The 12,948-nt window shown below is 44.3% G+C and overlaps 1 protein-coding gene across 1 annotated transcript in view; it reads right to left on the reverse strand.

Moving 5' to 3' along the window:
- Positions 1 to 200: 200 nt before the first annotated feature.
- Positions 201 to 12,948, reverse strand: part of LOC311229116 (SH3 domain-binding protein 4) — an 82,737-nt gene continuing 69,989 nt past the window's right edge. Inside the window, exons 4-5 of the mRNA XM_084315135.1 lie at positions 5,620 to 5,808; positions 201 to 2,396 (exon numbers count right to left, since the gene is read on the reverse strand). Of these exons, the coding sequence (XP_084171261.1) occupies positions 2,172 to 2,396; positions 5,620 to 5,808 (414 nt within the window). The 3' untranslated portion in view covers positions 201 to 2,171. The remainder of the gene's footprint in view (positions 2,397 to 5,619; positions 5,809 to 12,948) is intronic.

The raw sequence follows: 12,948 nt of genomic DNA on the forward strand, positions 1-12,948 counted from the left end.
ACGGAACGCTGACACACTAAACATAACAGCCTGTCACTTTGCTTTCAGATGAGACGAACAAATTCTCCGCTGTGATGCTGTGTGTTTTGCAGGGCGCTTGTTGTACAGGGAAATCCAATTCCAGAACAAGACTGAAACTGACAGGAATGATATCAGGGCAACAGTCATCAGTCAGACGTCGTCTTTTGTACAAACGATGCATACAAATATTTACATTTTATTTGAGATATTCCATCCACAAAAGTATGCAGTCACAAAACTGGGTGCCAAAGATGGTTTTGAAACTCACCACTGGACACGGTAAATACGGTATATAGTCCTCAGCACTGAATACATACAACACACAGAGACAAATATTACTCGGAACCATTTGATAAGATAGTTGGCATGGTTACAGCAGTGGTTTGACATTGAACTATAGGTCATCTGTGTGTTCATTTATATGTAGAGCGATATTACGTTTTTCACAAGCTTTGGTACAAAGTACTTCAAAAAGGTAGCATTAAAGCAAATGCAAGCCAGGAGATGGCAAATGGTCTCATTTTAAGTAGGTGACAAATAGTCACCTGCTTAGTGAAGAGATTGATAAAAAGCCCAACAGTAAAAGGTCATTCAATTATCTATAGTGGGCCCCATAAATATTTTGTGACATGATGATTTGGCTCCATAAAATAGACATGATTGTGGGAATTTTCAAATTGGATGAACAGTTACTTTAAAGAACTCAACGTTTTGTACATATTCCCCCATTTAGAGTAGGCCTACACAAATATTTAGACGGATTAAGATTGAATTAGGATTATATTAGTTCAAGTAGCTTGTGCAGTTACAAAAATGTACGATGCAATAACATGCCGTATAGTGTACAACTCAACATCAATAGACTTGATATCTTAATAGAAGTCTACAACTCATAAATCTCACCAGACTCGTCATATCTTATAGAAGTCTACAACTCATAAACATCACCAGACTTGTGATATCTTATAGAAGTCTACAACTCATAAACAGCACCAGACTTGTGATATCTTATAAAAGTATACAACTCGTAAACATCAGTTTCTTTTGCATTCCAAAGTAGCTGTATGGTGACTCTGCTGTGACTTGACTCTAAATAAATTACATGTTTGGCAAAATGTGTGTCAATAAACAATAATCCGATATCAAACGAGCCTTTATTCACTACATTCCTGTTAAAGAGCTTAGAAATAGACTCAAGGAGCTGTTTCTCAATTCTGTGGCCAATTCTGTGGGAAAAAGCCATACCAAGCTTCTCATACAAATCTTCATAATGAGTGACAGAATCATGATCAGATGTCTGCTTGGATAATATTCTGCTTTTAATTAGTCACAGCTGAATACAATTAAGAGATACACACTGAAATGCTAAATACTGATACTTGGGTAGTACGATATTAATGAGTCCAAATATCTTTGGTACCCTAAAATGGGAAGGGAGGGAATTGGGCTGTAATCTTTGCAGCTGTTCATGGAACCAAAACATCAAACAATATATTGTGTTGTCCAAAACCTTGTGGAGCTCACTGTATATGATGCACAGATCCTTTGTTTGTATATGTTTGATGCACAGAGAGTCCTGGAGATATGCATTGTAACCAGACATAATATCTGAAACAAAGTTGACCACAGTAGGAGGAACCCTGAACATTTTCATCTTAATCCACATAAATAAATACATAACTTTTGCTGGTTTTGACACACATGACAAGGCTACCGTGACAAGGATACCATTTTTAAAAGTGTATTTTCTTTAAAAAAAGTGTCTTTTTTTTAAGCATTCAATCCACAGTTCTCCACCAAATATTTAAAGTGGTGTTTTAAAAAGAAATGCTGTGCTATATATTTAGAGTACAAAAATACATACTATGCAAGACAAGAACTATTAAAAATAGTCTTTGTGAATACTGAGAGCTACATACAGCGTTGTGTAGTTTGGCTGGCGGCCATAGAAACGGGAGAGGTCTAGCGATTATTCCCTCAGGGTATGAGGGTCTGAAGGCTGAGGCGAGGAAGAAAAAAACAAAACAGTAGTAGTAGTGGCATTTAGTGGAAGCAGGCGGCCGTTGCCGCCGAATCTCAAGACAAAGGTGACGACATGCGTAGAAAAAACATCCCAACCGAGTGAAGCGAGTTGAGCGACACAGCTGGGCCTAGATGGCACAGTCGTCCTCAGAGGCGGGGCTGAAAGCGGAGCTCCGGAGTGCGTCCAGGCAGTTGACAAGGATGAGTGTGCCCGTCAGATGCTTCCAACGCTTAGTGATGGGGCTCTTCATCTTGTCCAGGCCCATATGCAACTCCTGGATCACATCCCGGTAGCTGTCGCCGATCTGGGCGGCCCACGTCACTAGGAAGTCATAGGCCGGCTTCCACATGGCCTGCGGACGGACACAGAAAGAGAGGGATAGAAATAATAATCTTTATTTATATAGCACCTTTCATACACGGAGTGCAGCTCAAAGTGCTTAACAGAGCAAAGAAATAAAAACACAACATTTGACAATAAAGCAAAAAAAAAAGTAAAGAAAAGAAAAGCAGGATTTTAAGACCAGCAAAACATGATTAAGAAAATTGCTAAAAAGCATAAATGACAACAGGGATTTTAAAATCAGCTAAAAGCGAGAATATAAAAATATGTCATGAGCTGTGCTTTAAAGCTATCCACAGAGGCTGCCTGTTTTATATGTAGTGGGAGATTATTCCACGCCGTCGTTGGCCCATAGAAACAAAAAGCTGCTTCGCCATATTTTTTATATTTCATTGTAAGCACTTCGAGCAGGTCCGCACTAGAGGACCTGAGGGGGCGGTTTGGAACATATCTATGTAAGCAGTCGCAGAGATAAGATGGTGCCAGACCATTAAGAGCTTTAAAAACAAGCAAAATAATTTTAAAATCAATCCTAAAGACAACCGGGAGCCAATGCAGTGAAGCTAAAACTGGAGTAATATTATATTCCCTCATCTTAGAAAGAAAGAAGAGGACGGTTATTTAGGTCCACAGAGGCAACCCGAGAAGACCAACACATGGACACACGCCAGTCTGTGCAGTGATGACCTTGATGATCCACTGCAGTTGAACAATCTTGAAACCAGTGTTGTTGTAGCACTCGAGTCCAGGGCCCTATTCCCCGTACCTGGTTCAACTAAGTCGATCAAGAGTCCCATTATCCAGATTCAGTTAACCCGATGTTTGAAGCCGGGATTTTTCTGTTCCTCGAAGGTGGATTCAGTCTCGTTAACTCGAACCAGACTTGAGACCCAGGATAAGTGCGCGCGGCCGCTTCAGTTGAAAAGCCAGCACGTATCGATAGCAGAGATCCTGATCTTCTAACGGCATTGATTGATTAATTGATTTAAAACTTTATTAACAGATTGCAGTATGGCTCAATTAGCCTCGCCGACAAGTTAAATGCGTTATCTATAGGCTAATTTTAAGTCCCTCATTACCTCAATCAATCAGATTATATTTCTTTAAACTTGCCTGCTGGCAGTAGGTTTATGGATTGTATAATCAAATGAGATCTTGCTAGCGAAAATAATTAGTTAAACTGTTAGAGAATAAGGATACGGCTTTCTTACCCATTGATTGATGTATGGTGGATCTTTTACTTATCTCCACTGTGGTGTAACGGTTTCTGCTTTTGACTTTCACGCAGACGGCCCGGGTTCGAATCCTAGTCTTTCCCTTCTTTTTGCAATGTAGGAATAATTCAATTTGGTGCACGTTGAGAGCTATATAAAGAATGACATCCTCAATGCATGTAGATTTATAATATTTTAACTTAAAACTAGGCTACTTTTGCGTATAATCATTAATATTATATTCCAAAAAATTATATTGGAAACGCAGGGTTTCGAACACCGGTCGCCCAGTTGCCAGGATTGAGCACTACCGCTGCGCCACTGTGCCAGACGGGATAGATTCATTGTCTATCCATTAATGAACGAGAGACCCGTGTTTAGAATATTTTTCTGACCAAAAAATGAAGTTGTATCTCTTTATTCTCAAATGCATTAATGTGACGTCAACGGCTCATTCAATTTCTCAAATCCGTCAAACAGCGCATCTCATCAGACATTTTAATCCCAGTTACAATATCACACAAAAACCACAATCCCCGCATAGACACTTCAATTTTATGCTTGAATGAAACACAATCCGGCGCTCCGTTAAGCAAATCTACAGCGGAGAATATATGAAACTAATCAGAGCCAAACGGCCGATAGGTTTCATTCATTAAAAATATCCCCGCGGGATTCACATTTGCAATGTGCTGTTATTAAAATAACCACATGCAGCGTGTATCGCGACTCCGAGCGCCGTATATGACGTGCATTATTTTATTTAGGACAAAGAAAATCTATAGGCTCAATATGATTTATTATCAGCATTTAGTTCTATTATTATACATTTCAAAAGCCCCCTCTAGGAAAACGAAGCACAGAAACGTAATTCAGAATGGTATAATGCAGATCCTAGACTGTGAGAATCATTACAGGAAGCGAGCTGTCATTTCTTTGCGGGGGCGTGGCCATGGTTCATCCGGCTAACTGAAGTTAACCCTGCTCCCGACCAGGCTCAAACTTTTTGATCTGTTGTCATGGTGATTTAGACAATCGAGCTTCGGGGAATGGGAAGGTCCGGCTTAAGTCAGGCTTGACCGAAAGTTATCCGGCTAACTCAGTTATCCAGGTACGACTTGGACCTGAGCACTGATGATGACTCGGACTTGGACTCTGGCATTGACTGCATTCGGACTTGGAAGGTGCAGACGAGAACTCGGACTTGTTCATTGATAAATACAGTTGTTAATTTCTATTTAAAAAAAAAGAATTCTCGGTGGGGATCGGACGCTGTTGACAGCGACTCCCACAGGTCGGTTGGTGCGCCTGTACAGCAGAATCAGGAAGTAACGGGGGCAGCGTGAGCCTCCCCAGTTGTTAATTTCTATTTAAAAAAAAAGAATTCTCGGTGGGGATCGGACGCTGTTGACAGCGACTCCCACAGGTCGGTTGGTGCGCCTGTACAGCAGAATCAGGAAGTAACGGGGGCAGCGTGAGCCTCCCCCTCGTATTACTCCTCGCCGCTGAGAGATCGCGCTGTGCAGGTGAAACGATGCGACGGCTGCCTCCTCGTGTACCGGAGGGGACACGTGATGCAAGGCTTGGTCCACATTGCAGCCGACCAGTGGGAGGCATGGTCTAACAACGTTTGAGACAGGGGAGGGTGGAATTGGATAATCCGAAATTGGGATGGGAGGAAAAATAGAAAATGGGGAGAAAAAGTAGATAAAAAAAAATTTATATATATATATTTTCTAATCATTTGGCATAAGATATTGATAGCTAGTGTATTTGTCACAAATGCAATAAACTCCCTTTGAAATGCTGACCGCTGTGTCATTTATGTTTAATGTAGACCTTTTTTTTATTTGTACGTCAGCTCCTTTGACTGCCAGAATGGAGTGGACTCAACCTTGATGACTTGGACTCGGACTAGGGTAATAGGGACTCGACTCGGACTCTTCTTTGGTGACTCGGACTCGAACACTGGGGACGACTGGAGACTCGACTCGGACTATTCTAACCCAGGCGATTTACCTCACTGTCCACTACGCCATTCTTGTCGCGGTGCGGCGCCTCGTAGGCGTCCATCTGCTGCCGGGAGACCTTGGCGAGCCTCTCGGCTAACTCTCTCCACCGCACGGCCACCTCCACAGCCGTGGTGAGCAGGACAAAGTCCATGACTAGTCTGGCCACCAGACCCTGGCAGTCCATCTTCAACAGGGCCTGAGGAAAGAGGACATACAAGGGAGGTTATTAATAATAATAATAATAATAATAATAATAATAATAATAATAATAATAATAATAATAATAATAATAATAATAATAATAATAATAATAATAATAATAATAATAATAATAATAATAATAATAATAATAATAATAATAATAATAGAACTTTATGAATGCAGCCTTTTCCACCGACATAGAACAGCTTCCGTTTCGGTTTGCGCACTTCATTTTGAACCGCTCTGAGCATTTCATTTCCCAGCTGGACCCAAAATATAGCAGGTTTTCCTGAACTACAAGTCATATTCGAGCGTGTAATATTCTGCAGCTCGGAAAGAGAGGACAGAGAAAGTCAAGTGATAAATCGCCGCCACATCCAATTTTACTTCTACAGTCGTGAATGGTCTCTAAAATCTGCAAGTATTTCAAAAATGTTAAAATCCTTGTTTGGATTATCTCCTCTGTGTGTTCTGACAGGGATGGGTACCGAATTCGGTACTTTTAAGGGTACCTACTACCGTGTATCGATTCACGTGAGATCCAACGGTGGCAATTTTCGGTAATGCAAAAAAAATTCCGATGATATCATGCTTTGTTTACCGCAAAACGAAAGCCCACGTTCATGTCAACGACACGTGCACAATACATGTTTTCAAACTCTCTTTGGGTGTTTGCAATTAATGGGGAGTTTATGTCTCTGATATCTTGGTACAGTGAGCAGGTGTAGCTCAGAATGTGTAGCTCGGTTTCCACCTCTGCTCTGACATTAGCTGTTAGCCTAGCCACACCACTATCTCCAAACTTCCACTCCTCTCTAAACTTTCTTTTGTTATGTGCTCGCGCTGCGGCGGTGGGTTTTATTTTTAGCGGCCGGCTTACTCCTTCCATAGTTCCACATATTTGTAACCCATTTAACGTTATTAAGCTAACGTTAGCTAATCGTCGGACATAACGTTAGCTCCCTAGGCTACAGTGCAAGCCAAGAGTAGTGGCTGTGACGTCGGTAAACAAGCCACAAATTAGGCTGTTATGTAAGACCAAAACACACCGCAGAGCGAGTCTTCTCCAAAGCGGGGGGACACAGTGAGTGTGGAACGGGCTCAGCTCTTACCAGAGAGAGTGAACGTGTTAATCTTTCTGAAAAAGAACTGCTAGAATACTCAATCAGCAGCAGAGTAGTTCATTGCTGCTAGATTGTTTGTTTGTTTAATCACTTGTAAAATACTTTAATTTATTTGTTATTAAAATATATAGATGTGTATTTAAAAAAAATATTATCAGCAGAATAGTTAATTGCTGCTAGAGTGGTTTGTTTACCCTTGTTTTATACTTGTTATTTTGTCAAATACAATACCTTTATTTATCTTGTATTTAAATATATAGATGTGTACCTTTTTAGTTAATTTGTAAAACTTTTTTTTAAATAAACATAACATTTATTTAAAGATATGTGTGTGACTGTATATATATATATATATATTGTTATAAATAATAATAACTATTTGTATAGCACCTTTCATACAGGGGATTGCAGTTCAAAGTGCTTTACATCAGTAAGATGTAAATAATGATAAAGTAATAATAATACATTATTTATTTATTAAATATTAAGTTTTGAATTTTTTTTTTTTACAACTGAGGTAGGTAGATTACATTTTTAGAGAGTAAAGTACAGAAAAAGGGTACCGTTGGGTACCGGTATCGATTCACAGGTACCGGTACCGGTTCAAATGTGAAAGGTACCCATCCCTTCTGCCCCTACTTTAGACCAGCCATTCTAAATATTTCACCAACATTGTTAACAAACTCTTGTTGTAACTAAGAGATTTGCTGGAAATCTGTGCATAGAATCACCGCTAGTCTTCTCAACTTATCATTTTTGTTATATTTCCTGATTATAAAGAGATGACAATTGGCCAACAGCGAACATTGAATACTTAACCTACAAACATGGAACTGTTGTGACAGCACAATACTGATGTAACTGTAAAGAGATTCACAGGGGAAAGAAATATTTGCATAGGTATCTCACCTACAATACAAGGCTGACTCAGTCATTGGCATGTTGTAAAGTGTTGCCAGGGAGCCGATTACAGGAGTTGATGACGCACAGTGGTGGAAAGTAAGTATTTTTTACTCAAATACTTGAGCTACTTGTATTTGTACATTTTAGGGAACTTTTATTCTTTTACTCGACTACATTTCAAAGCAAATATTGTACTTTTTAACTCAGCATAACAGGACCACATACCACTTTAACATAACAATTACTCAGAGCAGCAAAGCTGGACCACATACCACTTAACCTAACCTTTAGTCTGTGCCGACCAACTGGCCCCGGTATTCACTGACATATTTAATCTGTCCTTGGAACAGGCTGTCATCCCCACCTGTCTGAAGAAGTCCACTATTATCCCTGTACCCAAAATATCCAAGCCTGCTTGCCTCAATGACTACCGCCCTGTAGCTCTCACCTCCATAGCCATGAAGTGCTTTGAGAAGCTAGTGAAGGGCTACATCTGCTCCTCCCTCCCCATCAACCTGGACCCCCTGCAATTTGCATACCGCGCCAACAGGTCCACGGAGGACGCCATAGCCCATGTGCTGCACACAGCAGCATCACACCTGGACAAGAGGCAGGGGAACTATGTGAGAATGCTGTTCATCGACTACAGCTCAGCATTCAATACCATAGTCCCCTCCAAACTCATAGCCAAGCTCAGGGACCTGGGCTTGAACTATGACCTCTGCCAGTGGGTCTTGGACTTCCTGACGGGCAGACCCCAGGTGGTGAGAGCAGGCAACTGCACCTCCTCATCCATCACTCTCAACATAGGGGCCCCCCAGGGATGTGTACTGAGTCCCCTCCTCTACTCCCTGTACACACATGACTGTGTGGCACAGCGGAAAAACAACACAATCATCAAATTTGCGACACAGTAGTGGTGGGCCTGATCTCTGCAAAAACGACGAGAGGGCCTACCTGGAGGAGGTCAAGGTTCTAGCGGGATGGTGTCAAGAGAACAGCCTCTCCCTGAACGTCAGCCAAACAAAGGAGATGATTGTGGACTTTAGGAGGTCGGGGGTCAGGGACTACAGCCCCCTCAGCATCGACGGGGCACCGGTCGAGAGAGTGAACAGTTTTAAGTACCTTGGAGTCCACATATCCGAGGACTTGACATGGACCTCACACATTGACAGTGTTGTGAAGAAGGCACGGCAACGCCTCTACTTCCTCAGACGCCTAAGGAAGTTCCGAGTCAGTCAGAAGATCCTTAAGAACTTCTATTCATGCACAATAGAGAGCATACTGACTGGCAATATCACCTCCTGGTTTGGGAATAGCACCGCACAAGACCGTAGCAGACTACAGAGAGTGGCCTGCTCAGCCGAAAGCACAATTGGAGGGGGGCTTCACACTCTGCAGGGCATTTACAACAAGCGGTGCATGGGCAAGGCTAAGAGAATTATCAAAGACTCGAGCCACCCAAACAACTGCCTCTTTGAACTGCTGCGGTCAGGCAAGCGATACAGGAGTCTCATGGCAAGCACAGAGAGACTCAGAAGAAGCTTCTATCCCCAGGCCATCAGGATTAGGGATGGGTATCGTTAGGATTTTATCGATACTACTACTCTTATCGATACTGCTTAACGGTTCGGTACTTTATCGATACTCTTATCGGTTCTTTTTGGTTCTTTTTTTGCAAGAAAAAAAGACAATTAATTAAGAACAGAATCAACATTGCTTTATTATTTATAAATACAACTTTATAAATAAGTATTATAAATAAATATAATTTCTTCAGCAACAGCAGCAGCAATGTTCTTTTATATAACTTTATAAATAAATATAATAAATTAATATAATTTCTTCAGCAACAGCAGCAACAATGTTTTAAATGTGTCTGACTCTGAATTATAGACTTTTTATAATAAACAACAAATGCAAAAGGCTAACAGAACTGTGACACTCGTTCACCCTATCCTCTGTCATCCTTCCTCTAGCTGCTAGGGAGAAAGGACTTTGGGTGGTGGAGGGAGGTAGAGGGAGGATGTGTAGTGGCCCTGGGCTCACTGGGCTGGGACATAGTGGCTGACGCCTCAGCTTGACGATCTATAAAAAGTTTAGATTGTAGTATTTGTAGCTAAACAATTGTTTTGTTTATTAGCCTATTTGTAATAATTCGTTATTAGCCTAGGCAACTCCGTATCTTGGCTTACGGTTACGGCTGCAGTGGATGCAGATGGAACACTGCGCGCAAGGCAGTCGAATACGCGCATTTCTGCACACTAATATCATGTTTTGCCAACAGATGTTTTGATAAATTGATTTGCTCGTATTGCCACCCTTACTGGCAAATGTTTTGTTGCACTTGTGGCAACGTGCATTGTCGGCATTGACCCTTGTAAAGTATATCCATACTTTAGAACGCTTCGCTCTATCCGCCATGATCACGACTCAGTGCATGCAGAGCTGCTGTCTGTGTGCCGCGCGCTATAGCACGGGGCGTCGGGGAGCACTTTCATTAAGGAGTACCCGTATGTAGTACCCGTATGTCTATGTGTAGCACTAGCGAGCGACTCGCGAGGAGTGTGTGTAATAATTGACTCGCTGGCTGCGGCTCGCTTCTCGTGCAGAGACAGAGAGGATCGTTCGCAACTTTTAAATAATAATAATAATAATAATAATTTCTCTAGAGTATCGATAGCAGTACCGAGGACGTCAGAGCTTATAAATACTCCGGTATTTTCTAATATAGTACCGGTTCCCGTTTAAAACCGGGGTCCGGGGGGCATCCCTAATCAGGATGCTCAACGAACAATAACGATAGGTTATGTAGATAACCTAGTTATATTAGTATTGGCTGAGCGTCCCGCTCTGAGCCTTATGAGATATCCCTATCTCCTATGATACCTATTGTATCTCCCACGTACAAAAAACGACATGCACCCCACCTGTATGGGGCTCCGCCCCCATGGTGGCACCGCCCATATAGCAGTGACTCTGGTCACCACACATCCTTCCTCGCCAAAAAACCCGTCCCAGGAAAAGATTCCTCAAGAGGGAACTCAGGGCCGCGCAGAGCGGGACGCTCAGCCAATACTAATATAACTAGGTTATCTACATAACCTATCGTTATATGCCGTATTTGCTATCGCGTCCCGCTCTGAGCCTTATGAGATATGGGGAAGAGCGGACGCGAAGCCCGACAAATGTACCCCCTGAGGACCCGTAAGCCCACATCAAGGGGTGCGGGGAGCCCTGTCACCCCATCCTCCCTAACGAAGGGGGGGCGCAGTCAACTCCACCTGAAATGCGAACAAGAGGGAAACTAGAACCCCTTGAACACACCGTACAGGCGGAACCACGTGTGACTCAACACACTGTGGCCCATACCCATACACCCCTGCTACCCAACCAAAGGACGGGAAGCAGGAAAGGCCACAGACCCCAGAACCGCCTGGGAGACAGAACCCCCGGTCATGTCCATGAGGTAAAACCTAACAAAGGGGCCCGGGGAGGACCACGAAGCCGCAGCACAGATGTCCTCCACCGAGGCCCCACCCAGGAGGGCGGCAGAGGCAGCCACCCCACGAGGGGCACTTGTGAGAACGTCGGCACGCAAACAGATCTACCGAGGCCTCCCCGAACCGATCCCAAATCTGCCTGACTATGTCGGAGCGGAGTTCCCACTCGTCGCGACGAAGACCGCCCCGAGACATTACATCCGCCCCCACATTCTCCGTACCAGGAACGAGGAGCGCCCTCAGACTGCGCAGCCTGCGGGATGCCCATAGCAGCAGTTCGCGCGCCGCCCGGAGCAGGCGGGCGGAACGAGTCTCACCCTGCCTGTTGATATACGCCGCCGCCGTCACATTGTCCGTCCTGATCAAAACGTGCCTGCCCACCACAAGGTGGTGGAGCCGTTGAAGGACCAGAAGAACCGCCTTCAACTCCAACACATTGATATGCAGGGTAACCTGGCCAGCATGACCTGTCCATCTGCCCCCCACTGCATGAGACCGAAGCACCCCTCCCCAACCTGTGAGAGAGGCGTCGGTGAAGACCGTGACGTGTGAGCTCCTGCCGCCCATGGGGACCCCAACGGAGAGGATACCTAGCCTCCTCCAATGGGTGAGGTCCCCCCATATCGACAAAGGAACTGTCAACCGTTTCCTCTTGTCCCTCACTGGATCCAGTCTCAAAGAGATAAACCACCTCTGTATCCTCCTCATAAAGAGGAGGCCAAGAGGAACCACCACGTGAGCAGCCGACATAAGGCCCAGCAGATGCATCACCTGCAGCGCCGTAACCGTCCCTCCCAGACGGAAACCCTCGAGCGCGTGACGGAGAACCCACCGACGCTGCTCCGAGAGGGTCGCAAGCATGGGCCTCGACCTCAAGGTCAAGCCCAAGTACTCCACCTGTTGACTGGGAAGAGGGGTACTCTTCTTCCAATTCACAGCAAAACCCAGGCTGGTGAGGAATTCCACCACCAGCCGAGTATGAGACCTGGCAACCTCCTCTGAACGGCTGAGGAGTAGAATGTCGTCGAGATAGAATAGGACTCGTATCCCCTGGTGACGTAAAGGCCCCAGAGCAGCCGCCACGCACTTGGTGAATGTGCGGGGAGCCAGAGAATACCCGAACGGCATTCTGTGGTACTCGTACGCTACGCCCTGAAACAGGAACCGTAGGAACCTCCTGTGAGGAGGAAAAATAGGAACGTGAAAATACGCATCCTTCAGGTCTATGGAGGTGAACCAGTCCCCCCTCCTGACAGCAAGCAGAAGGAGTTGGACGGTCAACATCCTGAATGGTCTCGTTACAATCAACCGATTGAACGCGGACAGATCCAGTATAGGTCTGACCCCCCCTGTTTTCTTGGGCACCAGAAAATAACGGGAGTAGACGCCTGACATTGCGTCCTCGCTCGGGACCACAACGACGGCCTGCTTCGCCAACAGAGATTGGATCTCGTCGGCCAGGGCTGTCACCGCGTCCGACCCTGACAATAGGGTCGGTATCAAACCTGAGAACGGAGGATGGGGCTGTGCGAACTGCAAAACCAGCCCCGCCTCTAACGTTCTCCGCAACCACCGATTCAAAAGGCATTCCCGTCGCCATATGTG

Source organism: Notolepis coatsorum, assembly GCF_963971535.1.
Source record: "Notolepis coatsorum genome assembly, chromosome: 5".
NCBI classification, from domain to species: Eukaryota; Metazoa; Chordata; class Actinopteri; order Aulopiformes; family Paralepididae; genus Notolepis; species Notolepis coatsorum.